Genomic DNA, 21,250 nt, shown 5'->3' with positions numbered 1-21,250 from the left:
ATGGCTTACATGTGAACAGCCCTTTAGTCAGGATAGTTTATGACAAGGTACTGAATAAATTACAATGATTGCATTATGTTTGGAAGACACAGAAAATCACAAAAACGTTTGTGTGGTTGCTGTGACCTTTTTATAGGTGCAACTCTGGCCATGAGAGCCGCCCCATTGGCTCTGGATGACATGGTGGACTGGCACCAGGCCCCACCCCCCATTAGCTCCACCCCTGGCAGCTTCCGTCTGCGAAGAGGAAGCAGGTTCACCTGGAGGAAGGAATGCCTGACTGTCATGGAGAGGTGAGGTCACATCACATAACGTTGCTGTCGGGCTGAAACCTCGTATCTCTATATTTCAAATTTGTTTTTTTTGTTTTCTTTTTGTAAATGAATGCCCTACTTCGTCACACTACAGTGCCACACAAAAGTTGCAAAAATAGCTAATCTGCAAGCTCACAACACACCAATCTGGGAACCCATCGCCAAATGAAAAGGAAAAACAGCGCCCTCTGCTGTTTTTTTTACTATGAATCTGTTCTTGAGAGATTAACAACACATGACAGGCTCGAAAATCTGCTATTTTGGCTATTTTTGGGAAAAGTTTAAAGTGAAAATGTTTAAGTGTGTCTGTGGGTTTTATAAATACTGAACCAATAGAAATGATTTACTCCTTCACTGCCAGAGTTTTTCAGAACAGTCTGCAGCCAGTGCCAGCGTTTTTGAGCATTTTTACTAACCTTTCAAGAGCCACAGAATATTTCGCTCCAGGACGATCGACACACAGAGTGTGGCAAAAGACGGAGGGAGGAGTGTCTCTGCTTCCATCGGAGAGAAAAAAGCATGTCACCACGATCCTCCGTTCTTTAGTTATTTATTTGGCTGTTGAATATAGCTTGTTCTCGCCAAAAACGCAGAAGAAATGTATTTTTCTCAAAACCTTTAACATTTGATCGGACGGGGCTGTGTTTGTTGCGATCACGTTATTTCCGGGTATACTCTTCTCCGGAAGTCATAGGATCACTCATAGATTGGGGAAGAGCGCCATCTAGCGTTAACACTGAAAACATTGGGCCTCATGCAGCAACCATTCTCAACCAACCCACATAAGAAGTTTTTAAGAAGATTTTGGTATACTCCAATGTTTTCTTAGCTGTGATCTGTTCTTAGGTAAGAACAGAATCTACGCACACTTTCTTAACATAGAATAGAATCTCATAGAAATTGTACACAATAACCTGGAAGACTGGTAATTTATACTTATACTTAAAGGTAGGGTAAGTGATATTTTTGGGTTAAAACAAAAAGTATTTTGTTAAAAGGTTAAAGCACTATATTCTGATAGTAATCATTGCTATAGAGTGTTTGTTCAGTAACAGGAGTCTCCCCGTCTCTCCAGCTCTTTAATAAATAGAAAATACATTTTCCGGTAGGTGTCAAAATCTCAGCCAATCAGGAGAAAGCACCCATTTTTAAGCTTCATTTTTATACAGTTCCAGTTCCAATTTTGCCTGCTCATTTCTTAGTGTCATCACCTCCAATTTCACTTGTTTAATCTATATCCTGATTGAGTTCTCTATCCTGACTGGATAAAATTGGAAATGAAACTGGAACTGAAACAAAAATGCATTTTCTGTTTTATAAAGAGGTGGAGAGACAAGGAGACTACTTTTACTGAACAAACACTCTATAGCAATGATTACTATCAGAATATAGAGCTATTTAACACTTATTTTAAGCAAAGAAAATCACTTACCCTACCTTTAACTGTGTTGCTCAAGGAAAGACCCTGCTTTGCAAAGATCTGTTATGTTCAATGCACAATGCAGTCATATGACAGAGTATAAATTAGCTCTAAATCTGACATTATATTTAGCCATCAATGCGACTACACACATATATGAAAATATGAAACATTTTCCAGAGCACTCAATCTATTTTTGCACTTGGAGTATGTATGCGTTTGGTTTGTTTATTTGTATTGTGTGTGTTTCTCTCTGCTCAGCTACTTCAATGACAACCAGTATCCTGATGAAGCTAAGAGAGAAGAGATCGCCAATGCGTGCAATGCTGTTATCCAAAAACCAGGTGAACAACAGCATGGAGAGAGAGAGAGAGAGTTGGGGGGGCATAGGATTTAATAGAAATTGTACACAAAAACCTGGAATAAAGTGTGTGTGTGTGTGTGTGTGTGTGTGTGTGTGTGTGTGTGTGTGTGTGTGTGTGTGTGTGTGTGTGTGTGTGTGTGTGTGTGTGTGTGTGTGTGTGTGTGTGTGTGTGTGTGTGTGTGTGTGTGTGTGTGTGTGTGTGTGTGTGTGTGTGTGTGTGTGTGTGTGTGTGTGTGTGTGTGTGTGTGTGCAACAGGTAAAAAGCTGTCTGATTTGGAGAGGGTTACCTCTCTGAAGGTGTACAACTGGTTCGCCAACCGACGCAAAGAGATCAAGAGACGAGCTAACATAGGTAATGTTTACTGCCAACACCTTTGTGTCTGTCTATAGACCCTTTCTTGTGTTCGTTGTTGTCTCCGCCAGACCGAAGGCGTGGCCGAGACTATGATTTTCCCCCTGTCCGTCCGTGTGTGTGTCCGTCCGATTTTTCATATACCATCCTGATTGGCTAATAAGATTGGCATCTAAAGTTTGCAGGAGTGGCTTGTTTTGAACAAAATGGCTCAAATTATGAACGCAACGTCCTATTGCTGTGAAACTTCACATTGGCCAGTTATAGGGCCGATTTTTGCTGAACCCACTGAACCACATCATGCAAATCGGTATACATTATCTCTACAGTCAAATTTGTAGTGATCATCCCAAATCTAATACGGTGCTTCTTCAGTTTAGAGCGCCGAATGTCTGTATTGTGTTCTGGTGGGACAAGTTAATACACCACCATAACTAAACCAAGACAAAAACAAAAGGAGAAAGGTTAACATGAAGGGAAACATTTCCATTGTGACTGAATGTCTCCATTTATCGACCTCCAAAGTGCAGCAAAGCCTTATTTCTAACAGAAATATCAGAACTTTTATCTATCTGTTCCACTAATTATGACAGAACTCTGATTACTGGAGATGCTAATCTACATGTTGACATTGTTTCGGATGTTGTGGCTATGGGTTTCCTACAGTTACTGCACAACTTTGACTTTATTCAACATGTTGTTGGGCCAACACATAAACATGGCCATACCCTGGACTTGGTGATCACTAAAGGTTTGAATATCACTGTTGACAGTATTATTGATAAGCCCGAACTAACAGACCACTATTTATTGTGTTTTAATATGACTGTCTCTGATCTAGGGAAAAACAATACAGAATATACTATAAAAAAACGTTTTTTTAGCTCATCTGCAGCAAACGAGTTTCCTCGTCATCTGGCGTGTGTGCAGGTGCCCCCCCTACTTGATGCTCCCTCAGTGAATGATATGGTTCAACATTTTAATCTCAAATTAGAGTCAGCTCTCGACATAGTGGCTCCTATGAAAACTAAAAAGAAACTTAACTCTAGAGTAACACCCTGGATCGACGCGCACATGCGCTCACTCAAGAAAGAATGTCGTAAAGCTGAGCGAATTTGGAGAAAAAACAAACTCACTGTCCACCTAGAGATCTTTAAGAAGTCAACAGTGGCCAATAACAAAGCACTGCGCTTGGCAAGGCAGGCATATTTTTCACGCATTATCAATGACAACAAGCAAAATGCCAGAGTCTTATTCTCTACCATTGAACATCTCTTAAACCCCCCCCAGGCTTACAAGGAGTCGCTCCCTGCTTCTAAAGCTAAGTGTGATGAGTTCGCATCCTTTTTTGAAAACAAATTTTTTAGCATTCGAGCTGGTATTATGAATGCTGCTGCTAGCACTGCAAATGTGGCAAATGGTGCATGGTGCAAAAATGTAGATCCCTCCAGAGGAAGCCTAATATCATTCTGCGCAATTAATGAAGAGGAACTCCGTAAAACTATATCACAGATGACATCATCATCTTGCTCACTGGATGTAGTACCCACCCCGTTTCTCAAAGAGGTTTTAGACAGTGTTATTGGAGATATCCTAAGAATTGTAAACAGCTCTCTACTTTCAGGCGTCTTTCCAGACTCACTGAAAACGGCTGTAGTCAGGCCGCTACTCAAGAAACACAACCTTGATCCATTGGTGCTGGGTAATTATAGACCAATCTCAAATCTGCCATTTTTGGGCAAGGTCTTAGAAAAAACTATCTTTCATCAACTGGATGTGTTCCTACAGAACAATAAGGTTCATAACAAATTCCAATCTGGCTTCAGGAAAGGTCATAGTACAGAAACAGCACTTGTAAAAGTAATTAATGATCTAAGGGTGTCCGCTGACGACAAAAATGTATCTGTTCTCCTACTTCTTGACTTAACCGCTGCTTTTGATACGATTGATCACACAATTCTACTACAACGTTTGGAGTACTGGATTGGTTTGTCAGGCACAGCCTTGTCTTGGTTTCACTCTTACCTAACAGGCAGAAGCTATTTTGTCAGTCTAGCTAACTTTGACTCAGACAAACACAACATCTGTTCTGGTATTCCACAGGGCTCAATTCTGGGTCCCTTATTGTTCTCCCTGTATATACTACCGCTGGGAGAACTCATCGCCGATCACGGAGTGAACTTCCATTTCTATGCTGATGATACCCAGCTGTATCTTTCAGTAGCTCCAGACGACCCCTGCGCTCTAGACCCATTGTTGACCTGTCTGTCCAGTATAAAATGCTGGATGAGTGAGAACTTTCTTAAGCTAAATGAGGATAAAACAGAAGTTCTCATAATTGGCTCCAGTGAGCAGAGAGAATCAATAACAAGTAGACTTGGTAACCTGGCTGTAGAAAGTAACACCACAGTAAAGAACCTGGGGGTGATTATCGATTCTGAATTGAATTTCAATACACACATTAATCATGTCACCAAGATTGCTTTCTTTCATCTTAGAAATATTGCGCGAATTAGAGACTATCTGTCGTTAGACGATGCAAAGACGCTGATCCACGCTTTTGTTTTCTCTCGGCTTGATTACTGCAACGCACTCTACTCTGGCCTGCCAAAGAAAACAACTGACAGATTACAACTTGTTCAAAATGCGGCAGCCAGAATTTTAACTAAAACCAGGATGAGAGAACATATCACTCCAGTTCTTGCTTCACTACACTGGCTCCCGGTTGTTTTTAGGATTGATTTTAAAATTCTTTTCATAGTTTATAAAGCTCTAAATGGTCTGGCACCTACCTACCTCTCTGACTGCCTAGAGAGATATGTTCCAAACCGGGCCCTCAGGTCTTCAAGTGCTGACCTGCTCGAGGTGCCTACAATGACATATAAAAAATACGGTGAAGCAGCATTCTGCTTTTACGGACCGACAGTGTGGAATAAACTCCCATTACACCTAAGACAGGCAGCCTCTGTCGATAGCTTTAAAGCACAGCTCAAGACCTATTACTTCACTCTTGCTTTTAGCTGATTCTTTGGTTGATTTTTAATTCCTCACTGTATTCCCTATTTTAATGTTGTTTTATGCCTTTGCTTTTGCCTTTGCTTTTATTTTATTTTATTTTTGTTTGCTTTATTGTTAAATTGGTTCTAACTGTAATTGTATTCTTGCTCTGTAAAGCACTTTGAGCTGCATTTCATGTCATGAAAGGTGCTATACAAATAAAGTTTATTATTATTATTATTTGCTTACATTGGGGTTTAAACCCCAAATACTGAAACCAACCAGTAAGGTGGCAACAGTGGGGCCTACATCCATTATGGCTTTAGATGTATGTACACCCGTTTCCAATCAACCCTACACCAACTAATTTCACTAATGAACATGGCTTCAACCAGAGGGCAAGTCTACATACACCATGGCATATGAATAGACACCACAGACCCAGAATTTGTTGTCTTAAACTAATCATGTGTATTTTGAAGCTGAACCAGAGACTAGAGGCATCGATATGTTATGGAGAGGTTTGTGTTTTTTCGAAGAAGCAGCAATCCTGGAGAGCCATGGCATCGAGGTCCAGAGTCCAGGGGGACACTCCAACAGTGACGAGGTCGATGGAAATGACTTTCCTGACCAGGTAACCCACCCATCCACAACTCTGTCTGTGATAGACAATGATATGCAAAGGTCATAAGTTCCTCTTTCGTGTATATCGGCATCAAATGTCCAACTCGGTGTCGTGCAGCCATTCCCTCGTCTCTGGTCCCACTAGGAAGAGGCCCTCCTCTGATGGTTGTTTATGCTCAAGCTCCCCGCACTTGCATGCTGCCAGGCCCCACTTCTTCCGACCCCAGTACGTAGGCGGTTCAGCAGGGTCCATTGCCGGCGTGGTGGATCTTCTCCTTCAACGCCGTCTCCCGGGTCCCCATTGTAATGGTGGATACGTGTGGGTCCAGCCAACTCCCATTCCTGCTTCCAGGATGCCGCCAGCCATGCGTTTGTAGACATGGCCTATTGGATAGAACTAAGCATCTCTTGTACTGTAGGGGTGGCGGGACCTGAGTCTGTTTGGAGGCACTACCTTAGTTTTAGTGTCAAGCAGGATATGCCATGTTTCTGGGCTTTCCTTACTGTGGGCTTCAGGCAGCCAGTTATGATCCGGAGAGCGTTGTTAATGGCAGCATCAACCTTCTTGGCGTGTGGGCTTCTACTACAGGCTGGGGCACAGTATTCGGCTGCAGAGAAGACTGCAGGGCTTGTGTGGAGATTGGAAGTGTCTTGGTGGAGGCTCCCCAGATCGTACCAGTGAGGCAACAGATAAGTGAGATGTCACTTTAGGCCCTCACTTCTTCTAGGTGTTGTTTGTAGGACAGTGTCCTATCCAGGCTTACACCAAGGTACTTTGGGGCTTGCTGGAACTCCAGGTGCTTGTTGTCAACAGACACATCCAGTTCACCGGCTTCGAATGCTATCAATGCATTGAATGGGAGATTATCACGTTTTATCAGACCATTGAATGGGCGAGTAGGCGACGAGTAGCCGATATACTGACCTACCTGCGATTTGTCAGACCATTCATTGGGCGTAATCAGGAGCTACTGACCTACTTGGAGGCGGAGCAGTCCCCACAACAAGATTTACGATTCTGTGCCTATCGGTACATAACTCCAACGGCGCTGAGTACGCTCAGGCGAACGTCACACCGTTCAGGACGGCAACTCGGTCGCTTTAGCTCCCTCGGTGGTCCTTCACGGGGTTCCAGTTCGCCTGAGTCCGAAACCAAAACCAAAACCGAAACTGGACTATTTAAGTCATCTCCGTCGGTAGGTCAGTATGTCTTGATAACACCCAATGAATGGTCTGATAAATCGCGGGTAGGTCAGTATGTCGCCTACTTCGCCCATTCAATGGTCTAATAAAAGGTGATCCCATTTAATGCATTGATAGCATCCGAATGGGGTGTCCAGTTCTCTTTTCTCTTCACCATTGTCAAGAAGATATGCTGCCGACACTGTCTTAAGGTAGTCGGGTTGAATCCATTTGCCGTGCCTTAGGTACAAAAAGTTTGAAAACGACACCTTTAATCTGCAGATTGAGAGTATAACTGCTAGTTCTTGCATGATCTAATACCATACCAGGTCGTTCTGAATCAAATTAAATATTGCCACTGTAATTTATTGTGGGATCACTATATCTGACAATGCCATATTGCATCCAGTTCAATTGTACCTGAGCCACTTACTCATTGTATTTGACCTTGAATCATCGCTTTCATCAGGATCCACCTGCTGTGTTAATTTCAGATCAATATTATGTGAAAGTCGGGGGAAATCTCTTTTGTTACTGTCCTGCTCAGTGTCAATTTATCCATTTGTAACTCTAAGAAAGCACACATGTACCCAAATTACAATTGGTTACATTTGTACACTCGGAGGTTTCCTGTTTGTAATCCCTTTCCTGTTTTTCCACAGGGCTGTGAGGTGACGTTGTTTGACAAGAGAGTCACAGGCAGAGCATTTGGTTTGAGTCGACTGGACCTATCCTCTCCCACACAGGTACAGTAGGTACACAACATGCATCAAAACACCAATACACAACAACACACTGTTACTCATTACACATCACTAAAGGATAGAGAGGTTGTGACAATAAACTCCCCGATTCACTGGGACAATCTCTCTCTAAGAAACTATTTATTTGTATTGTGTGTATTATGTCATTTTCCAAATAACTGGCCTGGCCTGAATGGGCGGATTAACAGGATTCATTCCTTCAATCTACTTCCAAAATGTAACCTACTTAGTATAATCTAAGTACACAAAATTAACTCTGCACTTTCAAATTCAACTTAAGGTATAGGTGGGTTTTATTAAATGTGTAGTTCATTGATGGGTAGAGATGACTTTACCAGTAACTCCTTAACTCGAATTACCAATAATAATAATCTCACTTTGAACACACAGTAATTATTGTAATAGATTATTTCACTGTAAAATGTATATTTCCCCAATTAACACATTGAGTGCCAGAGGTTTTTTAAAACGGGGTACAGCCTGGATCCAACGACTGGATCAATAACATTCCTACCGCGATCCGCCATTGCAGAGAGATCGCCCATCGAAAATGGCTTGTTTTGACCACACGAAAAAGATATGGAGATATGGACCTTTTTCTCAAGATCCCATCATTGGGGCAGATGCACGTCTGTTTTTTTGGGGGATGACGTCACATCCGTCCATTCCCTTTTTTAAAAGGGTCCTAGGATCATTCCTAAGTTGCGTTAGAGCGCCCTCTTGTGGAATATTACGGTATGTTTATGGCACTCCACGGGTGTATTTGCAAAAAAACATAATATTTAGTTTTTTTGGCACTCAATGTAAACTGGGCCAAACCATTACCCCCTGACTGGGCCAAACCATTACCCTCTGACTGGGCCAAACCATTACCCCCTGGCTGGGCCAAACCATTACCCCCTGGCTGCATCTCATTCGGTTCAAATGATTTCCTCTAGCAGCCATCTTGTTTTCTTCTAAACTGATGAGAAGCCCAGACCAGGCAACTAGCAATGGATGTGGGATAAGACACAGGAGGAAGCCATGATGGATTATTGAGATGGAGCCAGAAATGTATTATTATTATTATTGTTGTTGTCTCCCTCCCTTTTCTCCTCTCCTCCTCTGCGCCCCATTCTCTCTGCTTTTCCTTACCCACCCTTTCATATCGTCTTTTTCTTTCCCTCTTCTGCTTGACTCTCCTCCTCTCTCTCTGATAACCTCTCCTCTCCTCTCAGGTCCCAAGCCTCTTGCCCAGCTGGCTGGCAGCTTGGCCCGCTTTGGGCAGAGGCGGGCTGATGGGGCAGAGGGGCAGCTCCCTGATAGGCCGGTCCCTGACGGCGGCGGCGGCGGAGGCTCACGCGGAAGGTTCCAGACTGGCGGGCGTGTCCTGGTCTCCGCCTTCGCCCACCTCCCTCCACGACGACCACCCCAGCAGCACCAATCACCACAGTTCGCTCGCCGAGCCCCAGGACCCAATCAGCTTGGCCGTAGAGATGGCAGCGGTCAACCATACCATCCTGGCTCTGGCCAACCAGGCAGCGGTTGCGGCAGCTGTCGCCGGGTCAGCGGCTAGAACAGGAAGTGAAATCAAGACTGAGGCCCTGGAGGAGGAGGATGAGTGAGAGAGAGAGAGAGAGAGAGAGAGATACGATGGCAGAGTGAGAGAGAGATGGAGAGACAGAGAATTGCAGATTGTCTACGTTTACATGCACAACAAAATCTCCTTAATATTCAGGATAGTTCCACCTCGGTGCATCCGGTTTGTCGAGCGTCTATTTACAAACACAATTGGCCCGTGTTCGGGGGGAGGGAAGCCAGGCAGGAAGGGTGATATTTTTTTTTTGGCCCTGCACTAAGGGTGTGCCGATACACTAATTTCACGAAACGATACGATACGATATTGGGCTCACAACTTCGATACGATTTCGATACGATACGATACGCACTTTTTTATTATGAAAATATATGGGGGAGAAAAAAAGCAAATGCAAACAAATAATTCTGTTTTTGCATTATTCAGACATGCAAACTTGTAGCTTTTCAGCTACAATAGCCGTTTTGAATCCAAATAGGGCAATAGTGTGACACCTGACCAGAAAAAAAACAACAAGTTGTCACCCTTTTCACCTCGAGGCTGTTTGCATGCCTGATTATTATTATTGTAAAAAAAAAAAAGTTTTTTCAAAACTATATATTTATACCCAAAACGATACATATCGTCACGAAAACGTATCGCGATATATCGCGGGACGATATATCGGCACACCCCTACCCTGCACCTACTCTTACAGGCTGGGGCAGCACCTGTCAGCAGGGAGTGTCGGGCGGAACAGCAGTGACAACACACAGAAATGTGTGTGGGGAGGAATTAATTGGCATAACGACTTAAATTGGGGAGAAAAAGGGTTAAAAATAATTGGCCTTCTCTAAAAAAAAAAATGTATATCTATCTTTTGATGTATTGGTTCATGTAAACACTATGACTCTTGTTTCAGTAACGTGGATAAGCTATTAGTTTGTTATGAAAAATTAGCATCAAAGAAACAAGGAACAAAATGGCCAGTTATGACCGAAACCAATGGCTTTCTCTCTTTGTAACTAGCTTAAATTCGGGGTCTGCTCATAATTAGGTTAGTTATAATGGGGCCAGTTGGACCGACGGGACGTCGGAATAATAGCTAATCGGAATAATGACGTTACCCTTAAAATGCTAGCTAGCGAGAGGGCAAAGATAAACAGGGATGTTGGATAACGGTTATTAAAGATGCATATACCGTAAACAACATATCCTGAATAAGACTCCAGGATATGATTCCGTATTCAGGATAATGTGCGCATGTAAACATAGATATTTATGAAGAAGGCGTGAGACGTGTGCATCAGCAACTGAACTGAAAATCCCTATTTCAAGGGAGAAGGTTTCTTTCTTGTACACAAAATCTGGAGTGTTACTTTATCTTGTCATTACTTTGGTCCATTTTTACATTCTCAAAGTTAAAATTAACACTCTGGATTTTTACACTGTAGCAGCCTCGCCAACCACCCCCATGTGTGAGCTCTGAGAGCAACAGGCCATGTGTAAGTAATAATAGTAATATTATCATCATAACATTGAAACATATTTAGTGTTTTCTTAATTTGATTTGTAACAGTTGACCATCAACAGACTGTTTCCAGTGTTACACCCAGGCTACACCGGGCGCGGAGCGGTTCTGCTCCGTTGAGGGAGCGTTTGTCTTCTATTTTTCCGTGTTTGTGTAGTTTTTATTCACCCAACTGCAGGCACTGACCGAAACGGTCAGTGCCTGCAAGTGATTATTTTCTTTATTGAGCAAGTGAAGACAGTGTGCGGATGATTTTTATTCTGTAACTAACTGTTAATATTAAACCAGACAGCCTATTCTTTTTAGGACGGTTGTATATCTTATATTGTATATCTAGCACAAAGATTCTCGTGCTCCTTCCGTTCCGCTCCACCAGCGGTACAGATCCATTCCGCGCCCGGTGTAGCCCGGGCCTTACTGATGTAATAATAACCTAATGATAACAAGACTATTTTTGAAGCACTTTTCTGAAAAACTGAGTTAAAAAGTGCTTTGCAGTAGAAATGCAGAGGGAGACAATTGATGGATAAATACAGGAAATGGGAAATGCCACGCTAGCAAGTCTGCATGTAGATGTAGATTACCATAGAAATTGTATTTTCACAACAGCCCCAGGGCCAAACTGTAATTTTAGAAGGGTTACTGAAAACGGCTTAACGTATTTATATTTCTCTTAATATTTGAACTACTGCATCGACCAGGTCTTTGGTGGTGCACAAAGCAAAATTGTGAGTGTTAATTACATTTTTAATAAGTGTAAAAATGGACCTGAGTTACATTGACACAGAATGTTGCAGTATGTTGCTAAAATGAGCTCTTTGTTTTGGCTAATAGTGTCAGAAGAAAAAACAGCACTTTCCATGGTGCTTCATTCCTTAGCTCACCTATAGAATAGGGAAGATTTCATGATGAAGCTATGATGATGATGATGATGATGATGATGATGATGATGATGAGAGACAGAGAGAATTAGAGAGTGGATGACAATCATGATTGTGAGAAGGAGTCGTGCTTGATATTGGAAGTTATCCAAAGCATTAAGCTTGTATATTGACTGACTGGCTGTATGATAATCATAGTTGAAACTAGTATTTTAAGTAGGCCAGGATTTAGATATGTGGTGGATATTCAGCCGTCAGGTGGCATTGGTAAAGGAAATGCAGCCATTGGGCATTATGATTGGTCAGTAGTCACAAGTACTACCGACCAATCGATCGGCAGCCTTGTGCTCTTTAGTGTAACCCTGCCCCGTACCAGTGGTTATAGGTTAAGAATGGTTAAATACCTAAGTTTGTTTGGGCCTTGAGGTGCCTTGTGGAGTGCCAATGATCCTGGGATTGATTCGCGTATCGATTTATTTTATACACGTTATGGTTTAGGTATGTGGCTATGACCATTCACGAAGAAATATTCATGAAGAAAAATCCTGCACACTGCTCTTGCTCAGCAGCAAGCGAAACGTTAGTGTGTGAATAAAATTGATGCTTTTGAGCAAGAGCAGTGTGCAGTTTTTTTCTTCATGAATAGTCATTTGTTACTGTCCAACGTATCTGCATCTGCATCTGAGCTAAGTGGATGAGCGAATATTTCCTTTGCAAATAGGTATATATATATATATGGTTAAAGGAATGGTGTTTAGGAATAAGAACATGACTGAACACTAATGATGACTAATGGGCTTTGGCATGGTTAAAGTCTGGGTACAGATCTGGAAGGAGTCGAGAGTGCCTGATGGTTGGAAACTGTAACAATTATTTTACCAATGGCGCCCGGTGGCTTAATATCCACTGCCTTAGAGATATGCTTATGAAAAAACACATCAAATGTGTCACTTCATTCGATGAGAAACATAGGATGACAAGAAACGCATATTACCTGTCAAAGTGTCTTTATTTGCTTGATATGCCATAATGTGTTATAAACACAAACTGTTATGTTATTCTTTTAATTGTATAGTTTCCATTTAAAATGACACTTTAAGGGATTCATTACTATGGTGCTAGCGCTCCCCGCCCTCTAGGCGTTTTCATTTGTCTGAGTGATTGACAGGTCACACAGGTGACAAAAGTTTAAATTTAAAGTTTAAACTTTAAATCGATCATAAATCAAAAAACGGGTTCATTGCATTAATACTTTACAAAACATCAAAACCATCTACAGATGTAGTCATTTTGTAGGAGTCCCATGCTTATCAAACTACTGCTGCACTTTGGCTGCCTCCCGACAAAGTGTTATAGGAAAAACAATGCAAATATTGCTTTCTTTTCAGGACTTGGAGGGTACTACCAGCATTGGCCTGGTAACTAGTTGGTTGAAATACATTACAATTTGACTTTTAACCCTCCTTTTAATTGAACTGTATAGAATTCAAGAAAAGAATGTCTGCTGTATCAATGCAGTAGAGATGCGGGATAAACGCATGAAACGACCGGGGACTTCTATAATGGCCTGAAGCTGTCAATCCAGTGACATTGTACAGCAAGATCAGTTTCAGAACAGAAAAAAAACCCTGTCTGCTTGAGTTCTAAACTCAACACAAATACCTCATCCACACCACACCTCAACTATAAGCTAATTCCCTTCAGTCACTCACTCAACCGCTTCAATGTGAAATACGTTTCAGAGCCTAGAGATTATTTACTGGAGACTCAAAGTAATGAGCTTTTGCTCACAACATTTGGGGTGACTTTGCGATCGATTTTGCAGTTCTGTATGCATGTTGCAACGGAACATTTCGATATTATTACATTATGTAGAATCTCAAAGTCTCTCCCATCCAGCATTGTCTGGAAAGAGGCAATGAATTTGGTTTTGCCGTTGGTTTTCCAAATGGCAGAAAGGAAAGGTCATTTTTTTACCAAAGAATTACGGAAATTAAATCAATCTTTCGCCCCTGCGGGATACTGTACCAGTAGAATTCCACAGGGTTGTCGGGTTAAGGCTTAAAATGTCTGAATGGAACTTGAATTTAATGGCAGAATGATGAGTCCTTTGATATCTGTTTTATTTGAGTATGTTTGACTGGCAGCTAAGCTGTCTTCCTTGGCTCATAGCCATTCTGAGTTTCAGAAACTCTACTGTGTCTCTAGTTAGTAGCATAGTTCTGTCTTTTGTGTCAAATATGTATTCCTATATGATAAAAAAAACCACAATACTGTTCTATAAATGCTTCGCTAAACATACTTTATATCTTTATTTTTTTTAAAGCTGTCTGCCAAGCAGAAACATTTCTGAGGCGAATCATACGATTCATGAAAGATGTCGGCATGTTCTTTTTTTGTAAATGATTGATTTCATGATTATAAATCACGTCTGTCTTTTTTTGTTGTTTAAAATGCAGTGTCATACTGTTGATTTTTAAATGAAACGCTTTGTTTTTTATTTTTATTTTTGTTCTTTATTTACCCAGGATAGTAGCTGAGCACAAGTGCTCATTTTCAGCAATGCCCTGCACACACACACACACACACACACACACACACACACACACACACACACACACACACACACACACACACACACACACACACGTACGTGTGTATATATGTGCTAGGCAGAATACCTGCACAGTAAAATCCTCAGTGTCAATTTATCCATTTGTAACTCCGGGAATGAACACTCAGGACTTTACGGTGTTGTCCCCACTTTTTCAGACAGAAGGCAAGATCTGGCCCATGATTTGTCAGGAGAAGCTGAAAGGTCAGATTGCCTTCAGTGTCTGACCACTTCCACAGGGGATTGAGATCTTCCTTACCATACGGATTTGTATTCACTTTTACCTCAAAGTACAACCTGTGCTGAACAGTCAAATCTTAAGTGTAAATCTAACCATTTGTACACTCTTGGATTTAGAAATGTATCATTTAACAGTGGGTTCAGATAAGTACAGATTTTCCCGTTCTTGCCCATACAGGAAGAAACTGTGCTTCCTTTACGGCTTCCATATTTGCAGTGTGTATTCCATGTATGAATTGCAATGCCAGGATGTACAAAGACTCCCATCTAAATTGTATCTGGTCGGAGCTCAGTGGAATCACATTTTAGTGAGCAATGAGAAGGGCTCTCATTTGGACTACACACAAAGCTACACACAGAACTTATTTGAATGAATAAAAGGTTATTTTAACCAATCTCTACGGTAGAGTATTAATACATTAATTAGTACATCTGCAGTTGTAGGAGGTGGTCTCCTAGACCGTGGTTTCGGACAGGACACCTACCAGTTGACAAGTATTACTGCCTCAAGCTAATAAGCGCAATATCTCCCCCCGAACAAAAGGGGATTCCAGTCTGTCTTTCAGACTTTCACCTCACTAATACAACCTCATTTGCAAATAAGCTTCTGTACTACTGGTAGGCTAGTGTTTGGAATAGCAGCTGTTACAGTATTTGGTCACTGAAATGAACACCATAAAACTAGCCACAGATTCTGTCTACACTACATTTCAAAGCATTTAGTAGCTTCCACGTGACTCCACACTTGTCCCTCTCTTTTTCTGTTTGTTCAGGAGTGAATGTCACATCTAACTCCATGCCAAGCCTGGTAGGGTTACTTTATCGACAAACATGCATACCTCACCAAATGTGACTACAGGCCTTTCTTGAGCTGTTGCGGCCTGCATCTAAGTTAAACTTGATACTGTATGATTCACCATGAAACACTTATTGCAGTAAAATTATGCTACCACCCCAATTTCTGAAGGAATTTGAAACCTGCTTTCATATTTACCCCTGCGTTCATCACTGGTGTACCCAATATACACAATAACGTCCCTTTTAGTCATAAAGTTATATTCTATCCCATCCCATGGCCGGGATCAACCTACCTCTGTCTAGGAAACCCTGTGCCCTACACTTAGCTGCTGTTAAGGAACTGTATTCATTACATTCCTCATAAGATGACTACCGCTGTCTGTGGCATGGACAGAATCGAGGCCTGTGGGTTTCGAAAAACGTGTTCTCTGGTCTTATCCTTGAGCCCATGTATAGAGCCTTTCAGAGGGCCCGTCAATTTAGCGTCCATACCTTGAATGATAGACATGCTTTTTGGTGGACATTTCATTTACAAGCAACACACCCATAGGTCTCAGATTTTAAATGTTATCTGACTTATCCTATAACAAATAGTTTAAAAGAAATTTAGAATTGGATCAACAGTATTGATTCCTTATGTATTGACAAACTGGCTTTTATCATTTGCATCATCCAAATATCAGAAATTAGATTTTTGCTTTTGATACACAGAACATGTTGATTGAACATGCTTATTTTGGCATCAAACTGAGTTGGGAGAGTTTGTCCATGAATTACAACTTTGCCTTCACTTGGTTTTACTGTTCTAAATGAGACCCTTTGATTTGGATAAAAAAATCTACTCTAGTCCATCTTCGCTGAAAGTCAGTTATCAGGCTAGTAATGAATGTCATGTGTTGTAACAACGAAACGTATGTCTAGAAGGAGTTACCTCGCGTCTGTACCGGTTTGATCTTGTGAATATACATATTATACCACAACAAATACTCTATACAATTTAAACCAATATCCAAGTAAATAATTAAGTCTGTTATATGAATTTAAAATATATTACTATCACTTCTGTTACCTTCCCTTTCAGAATTTAGTGCCTTTTTTGGACAGTAGACTGTTCTGTAATAGCTATGTAGAAAATAAAACAAACTACATATGCTTTTTGTTACTTTTTTTCATCAGTTGGAAAAAAGCTTTTTTTATTTGTCTTTTTTTAAAGGTGTGTTTATATTGGTATATCTATAAGGGAATAAACATTGATCCAAGAAAGTTGTGTGTCTTGGTGTTATGTTGACTGAATTGGGGTTTGATTACATGCTGGTGTCGTTCTCTGACCACAATCATTTAAGTCATAGCGTACTGTTATGTAACTTTAATTAAACAAAGCTATTTATTTTTCTGATCTTTAACTGGTATATTTTTCACATTAACCATTCCACATAAATGTGTTTTTTACAACTTCTCTAAATACTATAAAATATAAATATAAAATAAACTAATACAATATTTTTTATTTGTGAGTGTCTTCCCCAGACATTTGTGCTAAAATGACCTAGGCACCGCAAATGTATTTAATTATGTGTTTTATTTTGTTAGGATCCTGCAGCATTCCGTTCTGAGCGGTACTTCCTTATAGACAAACGTTGTGCTACGAGGTATCGCCAGACATACTAAATACATACTACTAAAATGAATGTTACACAGTATGACTTTAAGAAAATATTTGTTTAAAGATTTCCTTATAAAAGCCCCTTCCTATCTTAAAGGCCCCTGTACCCCCAGACACTGGCGGGCACATATGTTCGTAAAGATGGCGGGGGCTCCTCCCAACTGTAACTAGGGTTAGGGTACCATATCACCATAGTCAGTACTACAGTCAGCACCAGTCAGTACCGTAGTCAGCTCCATAGTCGGCACCATAGTCATTAACCAAAGTCGGCATCAGTCAGTACCATGGTCATTAACCATAGCACCATAGTCAGTAACCATAGTCAGTACCATGGTCATTAACCATAGCACCATAGTCAGTACCACAGTCAGCACCAGTCAGTACCGTAGTCAGCTCCATAGTCATTAACCAAAGTCGGCATCATAGTCAGTACCATAGTCATTAACCACAGCACCATAGTCAGTAACATAGTCAGCACCATAGTCGGCACCATAGTCAGCGCAGCGCCATAGTCAGTAACCATAGTCAGCAACATAGTAACTGTAGTCAGCACCATAATCAGTAATCACAGTCAGTACCATAGTCAGCAGCACCCTGGTCAGCACCATAATGAGCACCATAATCAGCACCCTATTCAGCACCATAGTGAGCACCCTAGTCAGCAACCTGGTCAACACCATAGTCAACAACATAGTAACCATAGTCAGAAGAACCATAGTCAGCAACATAATCAGCACCATAGCCAGTAACCATAGTAACCAGTCAGTAACCATAGTCAGAAGAACCATAGTCAGCACCATAGTCAGTAAGCACATGATAATGTGTAGACCATTATAATGTGCATAATGCATTAAAGACCAAACCTTAATATACAGTCTTACCGCAATGTTCAGCCTACTGTTTAGTATCTACTAATCTCCCAGATTGAGTCTACAGTACTAAGCAGTAGGGTTTGACTTTGGACATACAATGTAGTAAGGAAAGTACCCCATATGAATTTAGTATGCATCTCACATAGACTACTATTTAGTAGCTATAAGCTTTTGGAAAGTAATTTGGCATACTAAATAGCATGTTAGTATGTGATTTCAGACGCACCCATATAAAATGGCTCCTTGAATGGTGGTTACTTGACAATTCAGTTGACTTGACTGACATTACTCTCGCTCTCACAGAGCACTGAAAAACAGACAGGCACATTTGTCTGAATTTTGGGATGGAGCATTTCAAATAGTTCTTTAAGTGTTTAACTGCTCAGTTGTCCAAGCATCAGAATAGAATTAGTGTTACATAGCCACACTAGTCTAATCATAGCCACACTAAAAAAATCATAGGTTTGAGTGACCTGAAGTGTAGCCTACTCCAACACCGACAAAGACTCCGAAATTGGAATCCCACCATCTAGCAAAATATTCACAATCCATCCTTTATTGTACTTGAAAAACACAAGAAATTATTTGTAAATCATTCCTTTTTTATTTTCTTACCAGGGAGATTATTGTCCAGATGATAAAAAATGAAAATTATAAATGCATTATAATACATGATTCCTCTTTGGATTGCAGCATAGAATTACATAAAACTATTAAATTAATCAAAACCCAAACTTGTGCTCAGATTTCTTTTTTTAAAAGTCTTAATATGCGCATATATACACACACACATACATACATACATACAAACACACAACCACTCTTAAGATACATTCACACAACACAAATAAACATTGAGACACACGCAATCAACAGTAGCGGAATAATTACCATTGATAAATATTATTACTGATAATGATGGTGATATAATACTGCTGATCGGTTGGTTGTATTGATAACACTCGTGAGAAAGAGGAAGATGGGTCAGGAGGCTGATCGACTGGCTAGGCTGACATCAGCAGACTATGGAGGTTAAGTATACATTACTGTCTCTCTTCACTGTACAAACCAGTTTCTCAACTGGTGGGTTGCAACCCATACACCCCTCATACACAGACTTTGCCAAAAAGCAACTTAGGAAGGTCAAGAATACGGTGTTAAATATATGTCATGTCTTCACAGCTTGGAACCTGGCAGAAAATCACCTGCAAATCATCGAGCCTTTTTACCCCCTTTGGGGGTTATTTTAGAGACATTGTCAATACAACTGGACCAGAATTATTGAGACCTTATTCAGCCCCAACCTGAATGTAAAACAAAATGAGAGCGATGTCAGTTGAATGTGCGGGAGGAAAAGAAATGGAAGTGAGATTTTACAAATGTCACACATTGCATCAAATCCTTGTCGCCTTGGTGAATAAAGTGATTTCCAACTCCCCTATAGCTGTCCAGCCCTGCCTCAACACAGCCAGTTTAGTACAGGACACAATCCCCCATCCCAGACAAAAGAGGCTTAAGGAAATGTCAAGAAAAGATGGACCTCAACACAAGCACCAGTAGTTAACACAGAACATGGTGACCACTTGACCCTCAGAAAGAACATTTTGCTGGCAAATACCCAAATTGCCCCCAAGTTTTCCTACAAAAGTGGATGGTGAAATGATGGTTGGTTTCCCTCCTTAAGTGGCTGGCACATTGTTTGCAGTAGCAGCCACAGCGAGGGCTGACCGGCATTTGACTGCTGGTCATTGTGGCATTAAACAGCAGGGGTTCCTGTTGGGCAGTGTTGAAGCCAGGCAGGGCAGTGTTATATCTGGGCTACTGAGAAGAAATGCTGAGCCTCTACAAGTGGGCTCGGTCCGTACAGAAGCACCATGCTGTGTAGCAAGTCCTTCCAAAAGCACAAGGCAAGGGAAAGTGACAACTAACGCCCCCTGGTGGCTGTGTTCATTCCTGAGAAAATCCTGCATGGACTGAGCTCAGATCCCAATGGACTGATGCTATGCGTTTCTTTATGGATACTTAACTACAACCTTGCAATATACCTCTTTCATGGCAGCCATATATTGACAAATAGTTGTGTAATGTTACTTCCTAGTTCCTTCACTGGTTTTACAAATGATACTACAGTCAGGGTGCTGCTATTGTGCTCACTATTGGGCTCACTGGAAAGGCTCTGCTATACTTAAATGGAACAGAGCTTTGAATCTACCATCGGTAACTCCTTTGAAGAAAATAAAATTACATGACTAATTGTCAGTATATGGCTATTTGTCAGTAAGGTCCATTATGATCTCTGCAATTTACTGCTGTCCCTTCCACAGTCAAAGCAAGCTCTCATCTTTACCAGCGTGCAAGCAATTCCAAACAATACTCTTTTTTTTTGTAGAATGGAATCATATTCATATTGAAGTAAATGCAGAGAACATCAAATATTCAATTTCTCTAAGAAATCAAGACTTTTGTTCATACTGAGCATCTTTTTGTTATTTACACAGGATAATGTAGAGAGGAGGAATGTCGTGCAGCACAGGTCTCCTGCTGGAATGGAACTGGGGGCGTTGCGTGTATGTGGTTGCCCCATCACTAAGCTTTGAACACAGCCACTAGGGGGCAGTGTGACAACTTTCTCCCCTCCATAGTCCCACACAGAGGTAACAGAAAACAGTGCACATGTGTTTCACTCACAATGACACAACTCTATGCTACTTGTTTTAGGTAGGAATACAGCATAAATGTGTTGGATTAGACAGCTAATAGAGGAAGGGTTATTATTGTTTCAAGCCCAGTCTCTGGGTCAATGTTAAGGCAGGAGGTATATTGCTCTGGACCAGGGACGCCCCACAATTAACAGGAAATGCATTAAGACCAGTGCAAACCAAGAAGGCGCAAAGGTGTTGGGTCTACATTATGAGCATAACAAGAACTTAACACAATTTTGAAAATATGAAATGCGAGGGGACAGAAAATGTGTACAGACACCACAACCGTAAAATCAAACATACGTGACTGTATGTTTAACCCATTAAGACCTGAGGTTTTTTGAAAGTTTTGACATTTTGAAACATTTTGAAAAAAA

General features: G+C 41.1%; 1 protein-coding gene across 6 annotated transcripts in view; it reads left to right on the top strand.

The window, feature by feature from the left end:
- The window catches only part of LOC308084305 (homeobox-containing protein 1-like), a 29,490-nt gene extending 16,678 nt beyond the window's left edge, over positions 1-12,812 (top strand). For 2 of the 6 annotated variants that reach the window (XM_080426890.1, XM_080426887.1), the window contains 6 exons: positions 137-293; positions 1,996-2,078; positions 2,355-2,450; positions 5,993-6,081; positions 7,916-7,999; positions 9,235-12,812. In XM_080426890.1, the coding sequence (XP_080283016.1) occupies positions 137-293; positions 1,996-2,078; positions 2,355-2,450; positions 5,993-6,081; positions 7,916-7,999; positions 9,235-9,621 (896 nt within the window). In that variant the 3' untranslated portion in view covers positions 9,622-12,812. Of the gene's footprint in view, positions 1-136; positions 294-1,995; positions 2,079-2,354; positions 2,451-5,986; positions 6,082-7,915; positions 8,000-9,234 lie in introns of all 6 variants that reach the window. The other 4 variants (XM_080426889.1, XM_080426886.1, XM_080426888.1 and 1 more) reach the window with 2 other exon arrangements.
- The last annotated feature ends 8,438 nt before the right edge of the window (positions 12,813-21,250 follow it).

Source organism: Gymnoscopelus braueri, assembly GCF_963280865.1.
Source record: "Gymnoscopelus braueri genome assembly, chromosome: 1".
Taxonomy (NCBI): Eukaryota; Metazoa; Chordata; class Actinopteri; order Myctophiformes; family Myctophidae; genus Gymnoscopelus; species Gymnoscopelus braueri.
The sequence above is the reverse complement of the archived record's forward strand: the minus strand, read 5'-3'. Positions and strand labels throughout refer to the sequence as shown.